At 44.3% G+C, this 19,623-nt stretch overlaps 1 protein-coding gene across 2 annotated transcripts in view; it reads right to left on the bottom strand.

Annotated features, from left to right (window-relative positions):
- The window catches only part of LOC120980842 (capping protein, Arp2/3 and myosin-I linker protein 3-like), a 1,329,972-nt gene that overhangs the window by 380,431 nt on the left and 929,918 nt on the right, over nt 1-19,623 (bottom strand). For both annotated transcript variants that reach the window (XM_040410169.1, XM_040410170.1), the window contains one exon: nt 4,571-4,667. In XM_040410169.1, the coding sequence (XP_040266103.1) occupies nt 4,571-4,667 (97 nt within the window). The remainder of the gene's footprint in view (nt 1-4,570; nt 4,668-19,623) is intronic.

The raw sequence follows: 19,623 nt of genomic DNA on the forward strand, positions 1-19,623 counted from the left end.
TTTTTTTTTCTTACAAAGTCTTATATTCCACTAACTTGTGACAAAAAATAAAAACTTCTATGAACTCACTATGCCCATCAGCGAATACCTTGGGGTGTCTTCTTTCCAAAATGGGGTCACTTGTGGGGTAGTTATACTGCCCTGGCATTCTAGGGGCCCAAATGTGTGGTAAGGAGTTTGAAATCAAAATCTATAAAAAATGGCCGGTGAAATCCGAAAGGTGCTCTTTGGAATATGGGCCCCTTTGCCCACCTAGGCTGCAAAAAAGTATCACACATGTGGTATCTCTGTACTCAGGAGAAGTTGGGGAATGTGTTTTGGGGTGTCATTTTACATATACCCATGCTGGGTGAGATAAATTTCTTGGTCAAATGCCAACTTTGTATAAAAAAAATGGGAAAAGTTGTCTTTTGCCAAGATATTTCTCTCACCCAGCATGGGTATATGTAAAATGACACCCCAAAACACATTGCTTAACTTCTCCTGAGTACGGAGATACCACATGTGTGACACTTTTTTGCAGCCTAGGTGGGCAAAGGGGGCCACATTCCAAAGAGCACCTTTCGGATTTCACCGGCCATTTTTTACAGATTTTGTTTCAATCTTTCATGGACTCAATATGCCCCTCAGCGAATACCTTGGGGTGTCTTCTTTCCAAAATGGGGTCATTTGTGGGGTGTTTGTACTGCCCTGGCATTTGAGGGTCTCCGCAATCATTACATGTATGGCCAGCATTAGGAGTTTCTGCTATTCTCCTTATATTGAGCATACGGGTAATGAGATATTTTTTTTTTCGTTCAGCCTCTGGGCTGAAAGAAAAAAATGAACGGCACAGATTTCTTCATTCGCATCGATCAATGTGGATGAAAAAATCTCTGCCAAAAAAAGAAAAAGGAGGGGAAAGGCGTCTGCCAGGACATAGGAGCTCCGCCCAACATCCATACCCACTTAGCTCGTATGCCCTGGCAAACCAGATTTCTCCATTCACATCAATCAATGTGGATGAATAAATCCTTGCCGGGATTTTTTTTTTTATATATACAAAGTGTTTGCCAAAGTATATGAACACCGCCACCTCCTCAGCTCATATGCCTCGGCAAACGTATCTTTTACTGCAGAGGAGAAATCTCGTCTTGCAGCGCCGCATACACCGACTTGCGTGTAATCTGACAGCAGCGCAATGCTTCTTTCAGAATGCACATCAGTGCTGCAGCTAGTCGATCGGTTGGTCCACCTGGAAGGTAAAAAAAACAAAACAAAAAAGAAAAAACCAGGCCGCAACGCAATAAATTTATTAACTTTTGAACAGAACATATAAACTTTTTTTTTACTTTTTTAACTGAACGTTAACTTTTTTACTTACCGGTAATTTTTTTTTTGTTTAGTTTTTTTTACCTTTATAGAACAAACCTCTCCTTCCCCATGGGACAATGTGCAAAGCGCAAATCACCCAAAGATGTGGCGAAGCACGTTATGCACTTTATCCCAGGTGAAAGGAGAGGTTTGCAGCAGCTGTGAGTAAAAGGGCCCTAATAGCCCTGTGTGCCTGTCCTGTGAGATGCAATCCCTATGCTAAGTGTACCTGGGTGTGGTACTTCCGGAAACACTCTCCAAAGCATAGGGCAGGGTGGTCAGGACAGTCAGGACAGAAATAGCGGGTGTCACGCCTTATTCCACTCCTGCTACAGACACAACATCTTTTTCGGGGTGACGGTTGGGTTGAGGTACCAGGAACGACACTGGGGAAATGTCGCTCGTGTAGACGGCTAACTACACTGGTGGATGGGGCCACGGAACCTTCTGGATACAGGAGGTTCTCGATGATCTCTTCCTGGAATTTTAGGAAGGATCGTGTTCTCCCAGCCTTACTGTAGAGAACAAAACTATTGTACAGAGCCAATTGAATTAAATATACAGACACCTTCTTATACCAGCGTCTGGTGCATCGGGAAACTAAATACGGAGACAACATCTGGTCATTGAAGTCCACCCCTCCCATGAGCAAATTATAGTCGTGGACTGAGAGGGACTTTTCAATGACACGGGTTGCTCGCTCAATTTGTATTGTCGTGTCTGCGTGAATGGAGGAGAGCATGTAAACGTCACGCTTGTCTCTCCATTTCACCGCGAGCAGTTCTTCGTTACACAAGGCAGCCCTCTCCCCCCTTGCAAGACGGGTGGTAACGAGCCGTTGGGGGAAGCCCAAGCGACTAGTTCGCGCGGTGCCACAGGCGCAAATCTGTTCTAGAAACAAATGCCTAAAGAGGGCCACACTTGTGTAGAAATTGTCCACATAAAGATGGTACCCCTTGCCAAATAAGGGTGACACCAAGTCCCAGACTGTCTTCCCACTGCTCCCCAGGTAGTCAGGGCAACCGACCGGCTCCAGGGTCTGATCTTTTCCCTCATAGATCCGAAATTTGTGGGTATAGCCTGTGGCCCTTTCACAGAGCTTATACAATTTGACCCCATACCGGGCACGCTTGCTTGGGATGTATTGTTTGAAGCCAAGGCGCCCGGTACAATGTATTAGGGACTCGTCTACGCAGATGTTTTGCTTGGGGGTATATAAATCTGCAAATTTCTGGTTGAAGTGGTCTATGAGGGGCCGAATTTTGTGGAGCCGGTCAAAAGCTGGGTGGCCTCTGGGACGGGAGGTGGTGTTGTCGCTAAAATGCAGGAAACGCAGGATGGCCTCAAATCCTGCCCTGGACATATCAGCAGAGAACATGGGCATGTGATGAATCGGGTTCGTGGACCAATATGACTGCAATTCATGCTTTTTAGTTAGACCCATGTTGAGGAGAAGGCCCAGAAAAATTTTAATTTCGGAAACTTGGACTGGTTTCCACCTGAAAGGCTGGGCATAATAGCTTCCCGGGTTGGCGGATATAAATTGTGTGGCATACCGGTTTGTCTCTGCCACGACTAAGTCCAAGAGCTCCGCAGTCAAGAACAGCTCAAAAAATCCCAGGGCCGAACCGATCTGAGCCGTCTCAACCCGAACTCCAGACTGGGCGGTGAAAGGGGGAACTAATGGTGCGGCTGAAGTTGGTGACTGCCAATCAGGGTTTGCCAGCACCTCAGGGATTCTAGGGGCTCTACGGGCCTGTCTGTGCGGTGGCTGCGACGGGGTAACTATTGCACGTGCCACCGTACCAGCTTCAACTGCCCTTCTGGTGCTCGCCACATCACCATGTTGTACGGCAGTGCTGGTACTAGGTCCAGGGAGGGCTGCGCTGCTGGTGTATGCCTCACCACGTGATCCGGCAGCGCCAGCCCCACTCTGCTGCTCTTAAAGCGGATCCTGCGTAACCTGTGGTCTAGCGACACGGGGCCGGGTACGCCTGGTGCTATCAGGGACCTTAGCCTCCTCGTCCGAACTTTTGGTCAGAGAGCCACTGCTTTCTACAGGTTCGTATTCTGACCCGCTAGATTCGTCAGATGAGGGTTCCCATTCCTCATCCGACTGGGTCAGAATCCTGTAGGCCTCTTCAGAAGAATACCCCCTGTTTGACATTTGGGCAACTAAATTTAGGGGTATTCCCTGAGACTACCCAAGGAAAAAAGCAAGCCTGTCTTACAAAGGGGAGGCTAGCGAAGTACCGGAGGCCGCTGCGGTTGATAAAAAATATCAAAACTGATTTTTTTTATCGCTGCAGCGCTTGTAAAGTGAATGTGCAGTGATCAAAAAATATATATTTTTTGTCACTGCGGTGGGGCGGGCGTGGGTGATCGCACGTGTGGGCGACCGATCAGGCCTGATCGGGCAAACACTGCGTTTTGGGTGGAGGGCGAACTAAAGTGACACTAATACTATTATAGATCTGACCGTGATCAGTTTTACAGATACTATAACTTACAGATACTATACAGATACTATAAAAGTACAAATTACAGATACTATAAAAGTACAAATGCTGATTAGCGATACGCTAAACAGCGAATAAGGGACTGCGGTGCGGTGGGCTGGGCGCTAACCAATCGCTAACTACCTAACCAAGGGGCCTAAACTATCCTAAAACCTAACAGCCAATACTAGTGAAAAAAGAAAGTGACAGTTTACACTGATCACTTTTTTCCTTTCACTAGTGATTGACAGGGGCGATCAAAGGGGTGATCAAAGGGTTAATTGGGGTGCAGGGGGTGATCTGGGGCTAAAGTGTAGTGTTGGTGCTACTCACTGTGAAGCCTGCTCCTCTGCTGGATCCAACCGACGAAAAGGACCAGCAGAGGAGCAGACAAGCCATATAACAGATCATATTTACTAATATGATCTGTTATATGGCTTGTGATTCTTTTTTTATGAAAATCGACAGCCTGCCAGCCAATGATCGTTGCTGGCAGGCTGGTGACGAAATTGTCCTTTAACTTTTGCCGGCCCGCGATGCGCATGCGCGGGCCGGCTTTGAGTGAAATCTCGCGTCTCGCGAGATGAAGCGTATATGCGTGACTCTGCGCAGCGCTGCCGCCTCCGGAACGCGATGCTGCGTTAGGCGGTCCGGAGGCGGTTAAACGGATGGAAAAAAAGTGATGTGAACCCAGCTTTAGATGAATTTATAATACTCACTTGAACTTCGAATTGAAGTTTTTGCCTAAAGACAAATGTTTTATCGATTTACTCCTTCCAACTGATAATATCAATGTTACCATTTCAGAAGTAAAACCTACAAGAAAAAATAAGTTGTTATTAAAAATGTAAGCTTATACAATAGTATAACGGTAATTCAACAATTTTATACATGGAGTGCCGAAGTAGCTTTTTAAAAGGTTGTCTAGTTTGAGTAGTGTTTTGCTTTAATCAATTCAAAGCACAGGGTCAAGCAACTTTGTATCCTTCTAAAGGGTTAGCTAACAGAGAGAGACAAACAAACATTAGGGTCCATTCACACGTCCGCAAAATGGGTCCGCATCCATTCCGCAATTTTGCAGAACAGGTGCGGACCCATTAATTTTCAATGGGGCCGGAATGTGCTGTCCGCATCCGCATTTGCGGATCCGCACTTCCGTTCCGCAAAAAAATAGAACATGTACTATTCTTGTCTGCAATTGTGGACAAGAAAAGGCATTTTCTATGAGAGTGCCAGCTATGTGCGCTCCGCAAAATGCGGAACGCACATTTCCGGTGTCCGTTTTTTGCGGATCCGCAATTTGTGTGAATGGACACTTACACACCTGTTAACCCCATGGCACTGCAGGAATTTTCCATTGTTATTTTTCCCTCCCTCCTTGCCTTCCAAATACCATAACTAGAGATGAGCGAATGTCATGTTAACCAAACGAAGCGTGAACGAATTTCAAAATATGAATTTCGCTCATCTCTAGCCATAACCTTTTTCTTTTTACTTTTTTATTTACCGGTAAATAGCCATATGAGAGCTTGTTGGTAGTAGGATACATTTTATTTTATTGCCACATATCATGTATTGATAAACTGGAGAAAAAAATCATTTTGGGGTAAAATTGGAAAGAAAGCGCAATTCAGTTTTTTGAGTTTTGGTTTTACTCTGTAACTGACATGTCACTTTTAGGCCGAATGCACACGGCCGTGTTCCGCGGCCGAGAGCGGTCCGTGGTAACCCGGCCGGGATTCCTGCTGACTGCAGGAGCGCACGGCGTCATTGGTTGCTATGACGCCGTGCGCTTCATGCAGCCGCTGCTGTACAGTAATACACTCGTATGGTCTATACATCGTATGATCTATACACTCGTATGATCTATACTAAATGTCCTGTAGCAGGCAGAGCAGGGCGGGCGGCCGGCCGTAACTCACTGATGTCACGTGCCTGCACCGCCTACTTTATGAATGAAGTAGGCGGCACAGTCACGTGACATCAGTGAGTTACGGCCTCCCGCCCTGCTCTGCCTGCTACAGGACATTTAGTAAGTAGTACAGATGGGGCTGGGGATCGGAACTTCAATTAAAGTTATTATTATAAAAGGTTTAGGCATTAAGGAAGTGAGTGAGCGGCAAGGCCGGAGTACAGTGACCGCACCGGCCCCGCCGCATTTGAATGACACCGGCCTCTCCCACAGGTTTAGCTCCGGTATATTAGGGCATCTGTGGATCCCACTTTTATGGGGTGGGGGATATGTGGATGGCACTGTTATGGGGTGGGGGATCTGTGGGTGACACATATATAGCAGTGCCATCCACAGATCCACCCCCCATAACAGTGCCATCCACAGATCCCCCTCCATAACAGTGCCATCCACAGATCCCCCTCCATAACAGTGCCATCCCCAGATCACCCCCCCCATAACAGTGCCATCCACAGATCACCCTTCCCATAACAGTCCAATCCACAGATTCCCCCCCCATAACAGTGCCATCCACAGATCACCCCCCTCCATAAGAGTGCATTCCACAGATCACCCCCCCTCCATAACAGTGCCATCCACAGATCACCCTTCCCATAACAGTGCCATCCACAGATCACCCTTCCCATAACAGTGCCATCCACAGATCTCCCCCCCATAACAGTGCCATCCACAGATCACCCTTCCCATAACAGTGCCATCCACAGATCACCCTTCCCATAACAGTGCCATCCACAGATCTCCCGCCCATAACAGTGCCATCCACAGATCTCCCCCCCATAACAGTGCCATCCACAGATCTCCCCCCCATAACAGTGCCATCCACAGATCACCCCCCCATAACAGTGCCATCCACAGAACCCCCCATAAACAGTGCCATCCACAGATCCCCCATAACAGTGCCATTCACAGATCCCCCCATAACAGTGCCACCCACAGATCCCCCCATAACAGTGCCATCCACAGATCCCCCATAGTAGTGTCATGCACAGACCACCATTAGTTCAAAACCCACCAAAAGCACACCTTTTTGTTAAAAATATTTTTTTTCTTATTTTCCTCCTCAAAAACCTAGGTGCGTCTTATGGGCAGGTGCGTCTTATATGGCGAAAAATACGGAAGTGAAAATGTTAAAACTTTAAATCACAGGGGGGCATGACTATACAAGGCTTGGACACTTGCCAGAAAGCTTTTCTTACAACTCGCTCTATTTGTAGAAATTCCCTGGTGTTGCTGCTCCAAAATTATTTAAAAAATCACCTGGAGGCAGGCAATTGACAGGCGCCACTCTTAGAATCAGTTCACACTTCACTTATTTGGTCAGTTACAGGTAAAAAACTGACCAAATAACTGAAGTGTGAACTTAGCCTTAGGCCTCATGCACACGACCGTTGTTGTGTTCCGTTCCGCAAAATGGGTTTCCGTTGTTCCGTGATCCGTTTCCGTTTTTTGTTTCCGTGTGTCTTCCTTTATTTTTGGAGGATCACCAGACATGAAAGAAAGTAAAAAAAAGTCTAAGTCAAGTTTGCCATGCAAATGATAGGAAAAAAACGGACGCGGACGCGGATGACAATCTTGTGTGCCTCTGGGTCCGCAAACCATCTTCCGTGAAAAAAATAGGACAGGTTATATTTTTTTTGACGGACTGGAACCAAGGATCACGGACTCGGATGACAAACGGTGCATTAGCCGAGTTTTCAACGGACCTATTGAAAGTCAATGGGTCCGCAGAAAATCACGAAAAAACGGAACAACGGACACGGAATAAAACAACGGTCGTGTGCATGAGGCCTACAGGTCAATGTTAACATCAGGTATAAAGGACTTAACCATGCAGTGGCACAATATTCTACTATAGACTGAAAGAGCAGTCTCATTTTACACTGCTGATTCCACATAGATTGCTTAGAGAACCTGTTCTATTACACGCTGATACAAGTAGTGGCCCATGACAGCATGGAGAGGGTGTCAGCAGTAAGTTTGTATTGACATCACTGTTTATTTTCCTCTTCTTCTAATTCATCACAAGAACAGCCCCCCAAAAATGGATCCTGTCTTTTGAGCATCTGTGGTCAGTATTTGGTCAGTAATTGCTAAGGCCAAAAAAAACTGAAGTGAACCCAAAACAGAGATAACATGTGTTTGGAATATTTGCATATCTTCAGTGTTTTGTACCCACTCCTGCTTTTGGTTTCCAAATCATTAGAAAATCCTGATGCAAAATACTGACAGTGTGATAAAGACTTATGGATGCTCCAAAGACAGGATCCCTTGTGTTTTTCATGTTTCAGTTCTACTGACAGATCAGACGAAGGGTAAAATAAACGGTGATGTCAACAAGGCCAAACAGGGACAGTGGCCAGTCACAGAGTGGGGAGGGTGGCAACATCAGGAGGAGTCAACATAATGGTCCAGTCACAGAGTGGTGAGGTGGCAACAGCATATGGAGTCAACATAGTGGCCCAGTTAAGGAGTGGTGAGGCTGGCAACAGCATGAGGAGTCAACACAGTGGCCCAGTCACAGAATGGTGAGGGTGGCAATAGTGAGAGGAGTCAGCACAGTGGTCCCGTCACAGAGTGGGGAGGTGGGTGGCAAAATCAGTGGCAGTAACAGCACAAGATGGTGGGTGGCAGCAGGAGAAGATGGTAGCAGAGGCAGCACTAATGTGGCATCAGGCGGGTGGAAGCATCAGAATAGTGGTTGAAGCATATGGTAAGAAGTAATGGGCTGTTTTTTCACAATGTTTTCGTGTGACTGCCAGAATGATCTAGTCTGATGCATCACGCACTGGCGTGTGGAAATCCTGGCTGATCTGCAGCTGATTCACCTTTACAAACGTCAGTCTCTCCACATTTTGGGTGGAAAAGCAAATGCTCCTTGGGGTAACTATGCCTCTGCTGCACTAAACACCCATTCTGATGCCACACTACTAGCCGGGCAGTAAAGCTTGTCCAAGGCAAACTGGGCCAGTGACGGCCACAAATCAAGTTTGGCTGCCCAGTAGTCCAGGGGATCTTGGAAGTGGGATGGCAGGGTGCAGACCAAGCATGCCACCACCTGCTGGTTCAGGTTCTGCTCCATGTCTTGCTGCTGTTGCTAGTGGGTGGTTTCTTCAGTAGGCGGGTGAAGAAAAGTGCTCATTAGAGACTCCAGACTTAAGTTGCTGCTGATGGAGATGGTGCTGCTCCTAATCCCCCATCCCCCTCCAGCAGTCATGGCAGTGGAATGTAAGCACAGAGGCCCCCCCGGTCAGTGCTTCATGAGGATGGGAGATGGCACACATAGGCAGGGGCCAACTGAATACATAGGATGTCTTGATAGTAGTTGAGTTTATGCTCCCTGTCAGCGGGTGGAAAAAAGTCCCCAATTTTAGACTGGCAGTGAGGGTCTAACATGGTGGGAGCCAGTAGTCATCCCTCTGCCACATAGTGATAATACGGCTGTCACTACGCAAGCAACTCAGCATTTCCACTGCATACTGCCGCGGTGTGTCAGGGTCATCTGCCTGGTCTTCCTTATCACCCTCCAGCTCCTCCTGCTTCTCTCTTTCACTTGTGCAGATAAACCACCCATTTCTGTATACATTGCTTGTGCGTGAATGTCCTCCTCCTCCGCAAGTTTAGGCCCTACAGGACACAGGTGGCAATGAGATGTAGGCGCAATGTCTCCTGTCCCCTGGCCAGCCATATTTATCAGCATCTGCTCCAGGACGTGAAAGAGTGGAATGACTGACTAATAAAGTGGCCTCCTCAAAGGGCCTGAGCAAATAGCAGGTGTCACGCATGAGCTGCCACTGGCTAACGTCGAAGTTACACAGGGGAGTGCTCCTGTCTGCCTGCATCCTAAAGAAATCGTTCACGGCCTTCCTCTGCTTATATACTTGATCTAACATGTGGAGGGTGGAGTTACAATGGGTGGAAACATTGCATATGAGACAATGTTGGGGAACTCTATTTTTCAGTGTAAGAGTGGCTGAAATGCATGCACAGTTTTCTGGCCATTTTCAAGATGTCTTGCAGTTGGGTGGAAGACATAGAGAACTGCTTTACAACCAGATTAAAGACGTGCGCCATGCAGGGTACATGGGTCAGCCCTCCTTGATGCAGTGCCAACACAATGTTCTTCCTAAAATGAAGCTGGGTCAGTGGCTGCACCAAACTGGAAAACCTATGGCTAGGTGCTCTACCCGGCGACTTACCCCAATATCACAAGAAGAAATAAAATGTTATAGAGTTTTGAATCTGAGAGGCACTCAAAATAGATGGGGTCGTGTATATTAATCGCAATATTTGAACTGGGTCAGTGGATGCTCCGAAATGAAATAGATCTGGATAGATACTCAGCGAATATCCCATGTATTGCAGAAGAAGATAGATTATAATAAATTGATTATAACAAATTATAATAAATTATAAATGTTGAAGGCACTTATAATTACCTAGGGTTGTGTATAATAACCACAATATATGTAGTACTGTTAACAATTTATTGATGCTATTAATGAAAAAAGTAATAGAAAATGTTGAAAAAAGTAAAAGGATGTAATAGTTGATCTGCTAAAATTAACAAAAAAGTGTAAGAAAGGCACTAAAAAGGAAGAAAAAGGCTAAAACATGGCAATGGAATTTAAATAAAAAAATATAAAAATAATAAGGTCACAATATAGATTGTTCACTGTTGGTAAAACATTCAAGGAATAGTTCTTGTTAGTGTCCAGTAGGGGGAGCAATCACATCAAAGTTATTAGTAATAAAGATTCATTCATAAATAGTAGGAGGCAGTACAGAGTTATAAAGTTGTAAGTGGTGTATCGGCGGCTCTGTGTATATTTAGTACAACAGAGAGCCAATACGTATTATTTAACAGTGAGAGCCAGAACTGATAAGTGCCTATGCTTCAGATTACCAGGGGTCAAATCATATTATTCAAAAAGGCAATCCCAAAACATAACATTTATTGGTAATGCGAATAAAATAAGTTGTGTCCACAGATAAAGTGCAAAACAAGTTCAACAATTGGGATCAAGGGTGTGTAAACCCCCTATTATACAACAATTAGTATCCCAAAAGAAAAAAAAAAAAGAAAAAATAAAGTGCACGGCGGCACTGATAACCAGCACGTCCTACCATATAAAGATATGGGCCCGGTCATCGAATCACCCTCGCAAAAGACATTTGTAGCCTCCCACCAGCCCAGGAGCAAGTTAGCATAAGACGGCGCACAGGAACATCCCATGGCTGTGCCCCTGAGCTGGTGGTACAGGCGGCCATCAAACAGGAAAAAGTTATGAGTGAGCAAAAACCTGAGCAGTCGAAGAACAAACTCATTATGCGCGGTAAATTGTTGTCCGCGCATACTCAGGTAATAACTCACTGCCTTGAGTCCTGCCTCGTGTGGTATGGAGGAATAAAGAGACTCAACATCCACACTGGCTAGGAGAGAACTGTCTTCAATAGAGATCCCATCTGATGGGATATATGTGACTCCATTTTGTCTCATTTAGCCACGTGTATTACATTTGGTTAGTGCACTACAAAACCTCCCTTCCCCCTATGGAATGTGAGACACTTCCTTAAACTGTTTCAAGGAATCCATACATTCCTTAGTTTGAAAGTATGAACAGTCTAAGCCATATAAGGCCATCTGGCTCAAGTGTCTGCTAGCTCATGTGTATATACCTGATTGGTCAAATGCTGTTACTATGAGTCAGCTATTATGTTAATGCAGAGCTTATGTGTGACCATATTATAGGTCAAATACTAATGCTAACATATGATTGGATGTCAAGGAAGCTCAACCCCCTCTATTATAACTGTTTGCCAGCTGTGAATAAACCAGAATGGATTGGAAATAGACATGTGTTCATGTGGTCAATCTAGTTCATTCTCCCGGTACCGGTATAGACTTAATTCAAGCTGATCGCCGAAATCTGAAGACAGGGACAAGTTAGGTAAAAGAGAGAGAATTTTCCTAACAGTTCTGGGGGCTCGGTTTCCGGGATTGGGAGGGTCCTCTTCAGGTCTACAGTGAAGGACATCAATTTTTGTCCTCTTGGACCTGGAGCAATGACCAAAATCCCATTCAAGTAAGTCGAACCATCTATTTATGATTTCAGTGATGCGATGTCTGGGACACGCAAATGTTGATTTAAAGCGGCTCATATCATTGAGTCCATATCGTTAGGTATAAAATGTTGATTGTAAGAGGCTCATTTGGGTCCGTATCGTTAGATAGTGCACTATATATAAGAATAATCTGTTCCGGGAACAGAAGGATACAAGCTTGAATTAACTCTTATGTATATATAGTATAAGTATTTTAGAAGTATTAAGATTATCTGTCTGTGTGAGATGTTGGCCGGGTGGTAAGTTTACGGTCGCATCCCGCTTTGAAATCATTCTGTTTCTATTACTGCCAACATGTAAACTTTGTTGCACGGTCTAGTCCCACAAATTAACACATGGATAGACAATTGGGCAAGATGTGAGAATTGACAGTTAAAATGTGAAACAGAATGTTATGCCCGGCTGGCAACAAGGATGAAAAGCTGCAAAAAGCTGTTAGAAGCTTACAGACTGGTTACATCAGAGCTCCTTTGATTGTGAAGGGGGGCTATAGTGAGTGACAAGACACAGCAGAGTCAGGAAGTTAATTCATGGCAAGGGAAAAAGTGTTTCAGTGTTTGCAAATAGAAAGGGCTTGTGTTAGACGTTCAGAAATGAACTGGTTAAGTTTTGTTGCCCTAATGATCTGTGTGTGTTTAAATAGTGACGATTTATAGTCCTAGAATTAGAGATTACAGCACTAAAAGATGGACAGTTAATGCATAAGTGTATTGATAATTGAAGTTAGAGAAATGAAATGAGCAGCATTTCTTATTTCAAGATGGAGGATTTTGAATCCTATATAGAGAACAAAGAAGTTGCCATGAGGCATTCCCCCCCCCCCCCACCACATCTGCTGTAAACTCCAAAATGTCACTTGTAGTTCCACAAAAAAAATAAAAAATTTTTTTTTCCTGTTCTGTCTGAGATGTGTTTTCAGAGAGAGCCCCCTCCCATCTCACCCCCCTCCTCTGCTCAGGAATTTCATATGGGGGTTGAGGGGGGAGGGGGGCTGCTAATTGGTAAATGCATTGGCAGAATGTGAAGATGCTAACCTGTGTTATCTATAAGATATTCCAGACAGGGCTCCAGTATTGGATTAGATCTTTCCCAATTGTATGTTCCAATGGTTTAAAATGTGCCTGCAGTGATGATGCTAATTGGAAGTGTCCAATCCTATCAATCTAAGGTTGCACCCATTCTAAGTCCTTATTCAGATATGAGTAAAAGTTTGAGGAACATGTGGTACAGCTGAACGTCTTGATGTATTGCTTTGCTTCCCCTGTTTGAACACTCCTGAAATAGGAGACGCAAGGCAAAAGGAAATGGGGGAGGGTAGTTATATAGAATAAGTAACGATGTGTGTAACACTAAACCAAAAAAACTACATGGCATATAAGATGATTTGTTAATTTTAACAAAATGACTGTATGATTAACATGTATATTGTTTTACAGTGACAGACCATCAGCAATTCTGGGTGTGGTATGAATATCTGCTTCCCGGAAAGCTGTGTTTGTCTGTGCTGCAAATTTTGGAATGTAACAAAGAGATTGTGTGATTGGGTGAAAGATACATGATTCAGTGGAATGTGAATGGGTGTGGCTCTGAGTTGTATGTACGTAGCAGAGCTGTGTATGCAATTCATATTTTATGTGTAAGGGCGTGGTTATGAGCTGTTTTGTGAAGATGAGTACATGAAAATGTATATGAATGCGTATGGAGTATGGTATTTGTTTTCATATAATATGCGCATTGAGAATTTTATTTTATTTTCTTGGAAGTTTTTGGGTTTTTATTGGTACCAACAGCATTGATCAAGCTGTACATTTTTATTTCAATGAAAAGTTTTTATGGGCCCTTTGTGTGTTCATGTCTGTATTGTCAGATCTGTTTGTTTCAATGTTTGCAGTTACATGTTACATGTTCAGTGTTGTGCTTAACATCAGAGCTCTGCTCGTATGGACAGCTAAGATACTAATGGCAGAACAGAGGACAGACCAAAGCGTCCGACCAAAAGGGGTGGATTAGGTGACTCAGAATGAGAGGAAGGAAATGTGAGCCCTCTATGGGAATAAATGGGTACTGACAAGGACATACAGAACAGATTCCTTACCAGTAGAAACCATGGACAAGGAATACATCATGTCATGTATTTAGCATTATACTAGATTGCCCAGTCAGCCTATTAGGGAGAGATTTGTTCATTAAGCTTGACTTGCAGGTATCAGCAAAGACTCAGGGCATAAGAGTACATTCAGATCTCATTCCAGTCTCTACACCAGTGCCACTGATTCTTGCAAACATACAGAACCACCCAGAACTTAATAACATTAACCCTGCATTATGGTCCTCAAATGAATATGACACAGGATTCATAGATTGCACACCTTACAAAGCTACTGTGAAACCAGGTGTCATCTCAGTGTTCCAGAAACAATACCTGCTGTAAAAAGAGAAACTTGATGGACTTAGGCCAATGATAAAGGAATTCCTACAAAAGGGAATCCTGGAAGAGGTGATTTCACCCTACAGCACGCCCGTGAATCCAGTGACAAAGACAGATGGTGCTACCCGCTTTGTACAGGATTTAGGGGCCATCAACAACATCATTGTGCCTATAGCCCCTGTTGTACCTGATGTCACTTAATCATTATCTGCCATTCCAGCAGACGCTGTTTGGTTCAGTGTGATAGATCTGAAAAATGTATTCTTTTCTATCCCAGTTGATAAGATAACCAGACTACTTTTTGCTTTTTCCTTTGACAGACGCCAACTGACCTGGTGCAGAAATGCCCCAGGGATATGCTGAGTCACCTGTAGTGTACAGCATAGTCCTCCAAGCGATGTTAGAATCATGGTACATCCCCCCAAGGATCTGTGCTGTTGCAATATGTCGGTGATTTGTTACTGTGTAGCATGTCAGCGGAGGCCAGCATTCAGGATGGTTTATCACTGTTATAATGATTGTCAGGATGTGGTCACTAAGTGACACTTAAGAAAATGCAATGGTGTAAAATGCAGGTTGAATACTTGGGCTTTGTCCTCACAAAAGGTGAACAGAGAATCAGCGAAAGAGTCCAGTCTATTGCGGGTTTGGTCGCCCCGCACACCAAGAAGGAAATGTTGTCTTTCCTTGGTATGATAAACGGTAGACAATGGATTACTGATTGCTCCCACTATTGACAATGTTTTGAGGCAAGCCACTCTGGATGGAAATCCAGATTTGATTAAATGGTTTTCTGAAATGTACAATGCATTTGATTATTTGAAATGTTTACTCATGTCGAGCCCAGGGCTGGGCCTCCCTGACTATATTATGCCCTTCCACATGTTTGCACGCCAAAGATGTAAAACCATGGCGGGTGTACTGACACAAGAAAACGGAGGCAAGTTGCGTCCTTGTGTGTTTTTCTCAAAGGTAATGCCCACCCCTGTTCAAGGGATGCCGGCATGTCTGTGTTCTCTTGCAGCCTGTGCTTTGATGGTAGAGTTGACAAATTCTTTCACAATGTGACATTACACCATTTTGCACACCATGATGTTGTAGGCCTACTCAAGGACATCCGCACTCAACACAGCAGGCAGCTGAGCTCATTGCACTCACTAGGACATGTATTCTACATGCTGATAGACCTGTCACCATTTATGCTGAGAGTAGGTACACACATGGGGTAGTGTGGGACCATGGTATGATCTGGCAGAGGAGAGGATTCACGGCAGCAGATGGTAAGGATCATGTCTCTCAGGGCAATGCGCTGGCAGTTAAGGTGGCGAAATGCAACCTCACAGGTTTGTGTAACCATTGGGAGATGCCATGTTTGGCACCTCCAACCCCTGAGATGTTGCAAATGCTTACTGATCTTCAGTGGTATGCCACTGAACAGGAACAGCAAGACTGGTGTTATCCAGTATTGCAGAAAAATCCTGAGATAGGATTAGTCTGCGAAGAGGGGAGGTTGTGTATTCCCCAACACAGTGCTTCCATCTTAATAGCACATTTCCACAGAGTAGGACATAAACAGCATTGAGATACTCATGGGTAGGCCTTTCCCCACACCATGGGCAAGACGCCCCCTGGTAGTACAGGAAGGGGACTTGGACCTGATCAGGGAGGAGTATGTTACTAATCTGATCAAAGTCCTCAGTAAAACTGAAGAATAAGTGCTTGTAAGTCTCCTTCTCTTTCACAGGAATCAACCCGTCCATTCCGGATAGGCGACCAGGTGATGATCAAGATCTTAAAGAAGGGAAAGGAACCAGGAAGCTTCACCTACAGACAACCCACCGAGGTAGTCGTGATCACCAGAACAGCAGTCCTCACTGAACAATCGCCCACGTGGATTCACGCCACAAGGATTAAGTTGGTGAAGAAAAGAGAGGTACTAACGGGGGCAGATAGCCCTGACCTCCAACGAGGCCCAGAGGTACTAACGGAGGCAGACAGCCTTGACCTCGAAGAAGATACAGAAGGGGTACTAACGGAGGCAGACAGCCTTGACCCCCAACAAGATGACGCAGTCGGGAAATTCCTCGAGATGGCTGAGATGTAGTGCCTTAATAATTGTAATTTTCTTGTCTCCTACTTACTGTCCCATGGCTGTGGAACAGACAGATATACCTGAAAACAGAATGCAGAGGGGAAGACAGTCTATGCAAGACAAAGGAGAACTTATGGCTGTACCTGGCCAAAACTCTGAACTTAACTGACTTTTGTCTCCAAACCACTTTATCGGCATCTAACATTTTGGAGACATGTCTGGTAGCAGTCCCCACCCCAGTAGATGTATGGACGGAGCTACTACGTTCCCAATGGAATGACGCAGATATGGAGGATCATGATGTTAAATATGGATATGTAAATCCTTATCATGCTTGTTATGACTGTCCTACATATGAGACTCTGCAAAGTAATATGATAGAAGTAATTACAGGTCTTGTCACAGCAGCAGAAATATGTTATAACTTCACCTGTGATGAGACACTATTGCCTCCCTGCATACAAGCAAAAATGCAGAATAAGACTAAACCAAATATTTGTGATAGAGATTTAGGTAGTTGTAAAAAGATAATATCAGGAAAGAATATGCAATGTAATATTACAAAAACAGTACCATCCCTAGACAAACATGTACCTCTACCAACAGGATGGGTATTGTCCTGTGGGAATACTAGTTACACATACATACCGGCCAATATTACAGAGGGACCCTGTACAATAGCCAGGTTGACATTAGCAATGATACAACTATTTCCAGCAATGCAGACACGACACACGAGAGACACTTCCCTACAGTTACCAGAAAATTGTGATTATAATATGAATCTCCTCTCTAGATCAGAATATATGAGTTTAGGGGTATCTTTGATAGGGGTACCAGGGTTGGCCATATATAACCACAGGATAATATCAAAACTTGCCTGTTTTATGATAAAACAGATAAATATCACTAGTACAGTTCTGCAAGATATGCTGCTGGATATACAATCGTATGAAAAGGCTATCTTGCAGAATAGGGCAACTATTGACTATTTATTGTTACAACATGGTGTAGGATGCTCAGCGTTCGCAGGGATGTGTTGTTTCAATTTATTAGATCACTCCCATGGAATAAAAGATAAAATAGGCCAATTAGAGGAGATGAGAAAACATATAAAACAAGATGTTGACCAAGGTTGGTGGGACTGGCTTTTTGGCTGAATATCTGACTTTGGTCAAATAAGATATGTTTTAGGAGTGGCACTCGCCGTGGTCGCTGCAATAGTGTGTCTCTGCTGTTGTCTGCAGTGTGTGCCCTCCCTTCTAGCCATATGTCAAAAGGTGGCCGAAAGAGGGGTACACTCAACATCCCTCTATACTCCGGTAGAGGTAGAAGAGGTAAACCCAACCTCAACAAAGCTTGAGGATTATACTCCTGAAGGGTACATGGAATACCTAAAGGCTTATAAGCAAACCAAGGAAGAGCAGAGAAAGAACCATATAGTATATATATATATATATATATATATATATATAAGGTTCTAAGAGGGAATTTGATGGGATCTATGTGACTCCATTTTGTCTCATTTAGCCACGTGTATTACATTTGGTTAGTGCACTACAAAACCTCCCTTCCCCCTATGGAATGTGAGACACTTCCTTAAACTGTTTCAAGGAATCCATACATTCCTTAGTTTGAAAGTATGAACAGTCCAAGCCATATAAGGCCATCTGGCTCAAGTGTCTGCTAGCTCATGTGTATATACCTGATTGGTCAAATGCTGTTACTATGAGTCAGCTATTATGTTAATGCAGAGCTTATGTGTGACCATATTATAGGTCAAATACTAATGCTAACATATGATTGGATGTCAAGGAAGCTCAACCCCCTCTATTATAACTGTTTGCCAGCTGTGAATAAACCAGAATGGATTGGAAATAGACATGTGTTCATGTGGTCAATCTAGTTCATTCTCCCGGTACCGGTATAGACTTAATTCAAGCTGATCGCCGAAATCTGAAGACAGGGACAAGTTAGGTAAAAGAGAGTAAATTTTCCTAACACCATCCACCCGTTTCAAGAGATCCATAGTATCTCGGGTAAAGGATGGAAGTGCGGTTACGAACGGCATCAATACCTGATCAATGTAGACCCCCAGATTTTGTCCTATACTCCCAAAGCCGGCCACAATTGGTCTTCCTTTAAGTGGCCTAAGGCCTTTGTGGATTTTGGGGAGACTGTAAAACGTGGCCGTTACTGGATACTTGGGGTATAGGAAATCATATTCCTCTTGGGAGATAAGATTTTTAACTCTACCTTCAGACAAAATGTCCCTAAGCTCCACCAGATATAGTGCTGTAGGATTTGAAGTCAACATCTGATAATTGTTATCTCTCAATATCTGCTCGCACATAGACTGATAATCTTGTCTATTCATGATCACCGTGTTTCCGCCCTTATCAGATGGTTTTATAACAATGCCCTTATCTTCTCTTAGGGCAGTAATTGCATGATGCTCATCAGAAGAACAGTTATTAAATCTCGAGGTGTGTGGCATTTCCATCATATCAGCAGTAACAAGTTGTAAAAATACGTCCAAACAGGATATGTCTCCTGCAGGTGGCATTTTATGGCTCTTGTTACGCAGGGATGTGAATGGACCAAATCCCTGCAAAACATTGGCATTAGAGATGTCCCTAACTATTCGCCGGCGAACAGTTCTCGGCGAACATAGCTTGTTCGCGTTCGCCGTGGCGGGCGAACATATGCGATGTTCGGTCCACCCCTATTCGTCATCATTGAGTAAACTTTGACCCTGTACCTCACAGTCAGCAGACACATTCCAGCCAATCAGCATCATACCCTCCCTCCCAGACCCTCCCACCTCCTGGACAGCATCCATTTTAGATTCATTCGGAAGCTGCAGTCTTAGTGAGAGGAGGGACAGTGTAGCTGCTGCTGATTTAATAGGGAAATCGATAGCTAGGCAAGTGTATTCAGTGTCCACTACAGTCCTGAAAGACTCATCTGATCTCTGCTGTAAGGACAGCACCCGAAAAAGTCCTTTTTAGGGCTAGTACATCAGTGTGCTTTTTTTTTTTTTTTCCTGTATAATCTAATTGCAGTTGCCTGCCAGCGTGTGTGTCAGGCTCACAGCGTATACTGTGCCCACTTGCCCAGTGCCACCACTCATATCTGGTGACACAGTAGCTTGCAT

Source organism: Bufo bufo, chromosome 10 (assembly GCF_905171765.1).
Source record: "Bufo bufo chromosome 10, aBufBuf1.1, whole genome shotgun sequence".
NCBI lineage: Eukaryota > Metazoa > Chordata > Amphibia > Anura > Bufonidae > Bufo > Bufo bufo.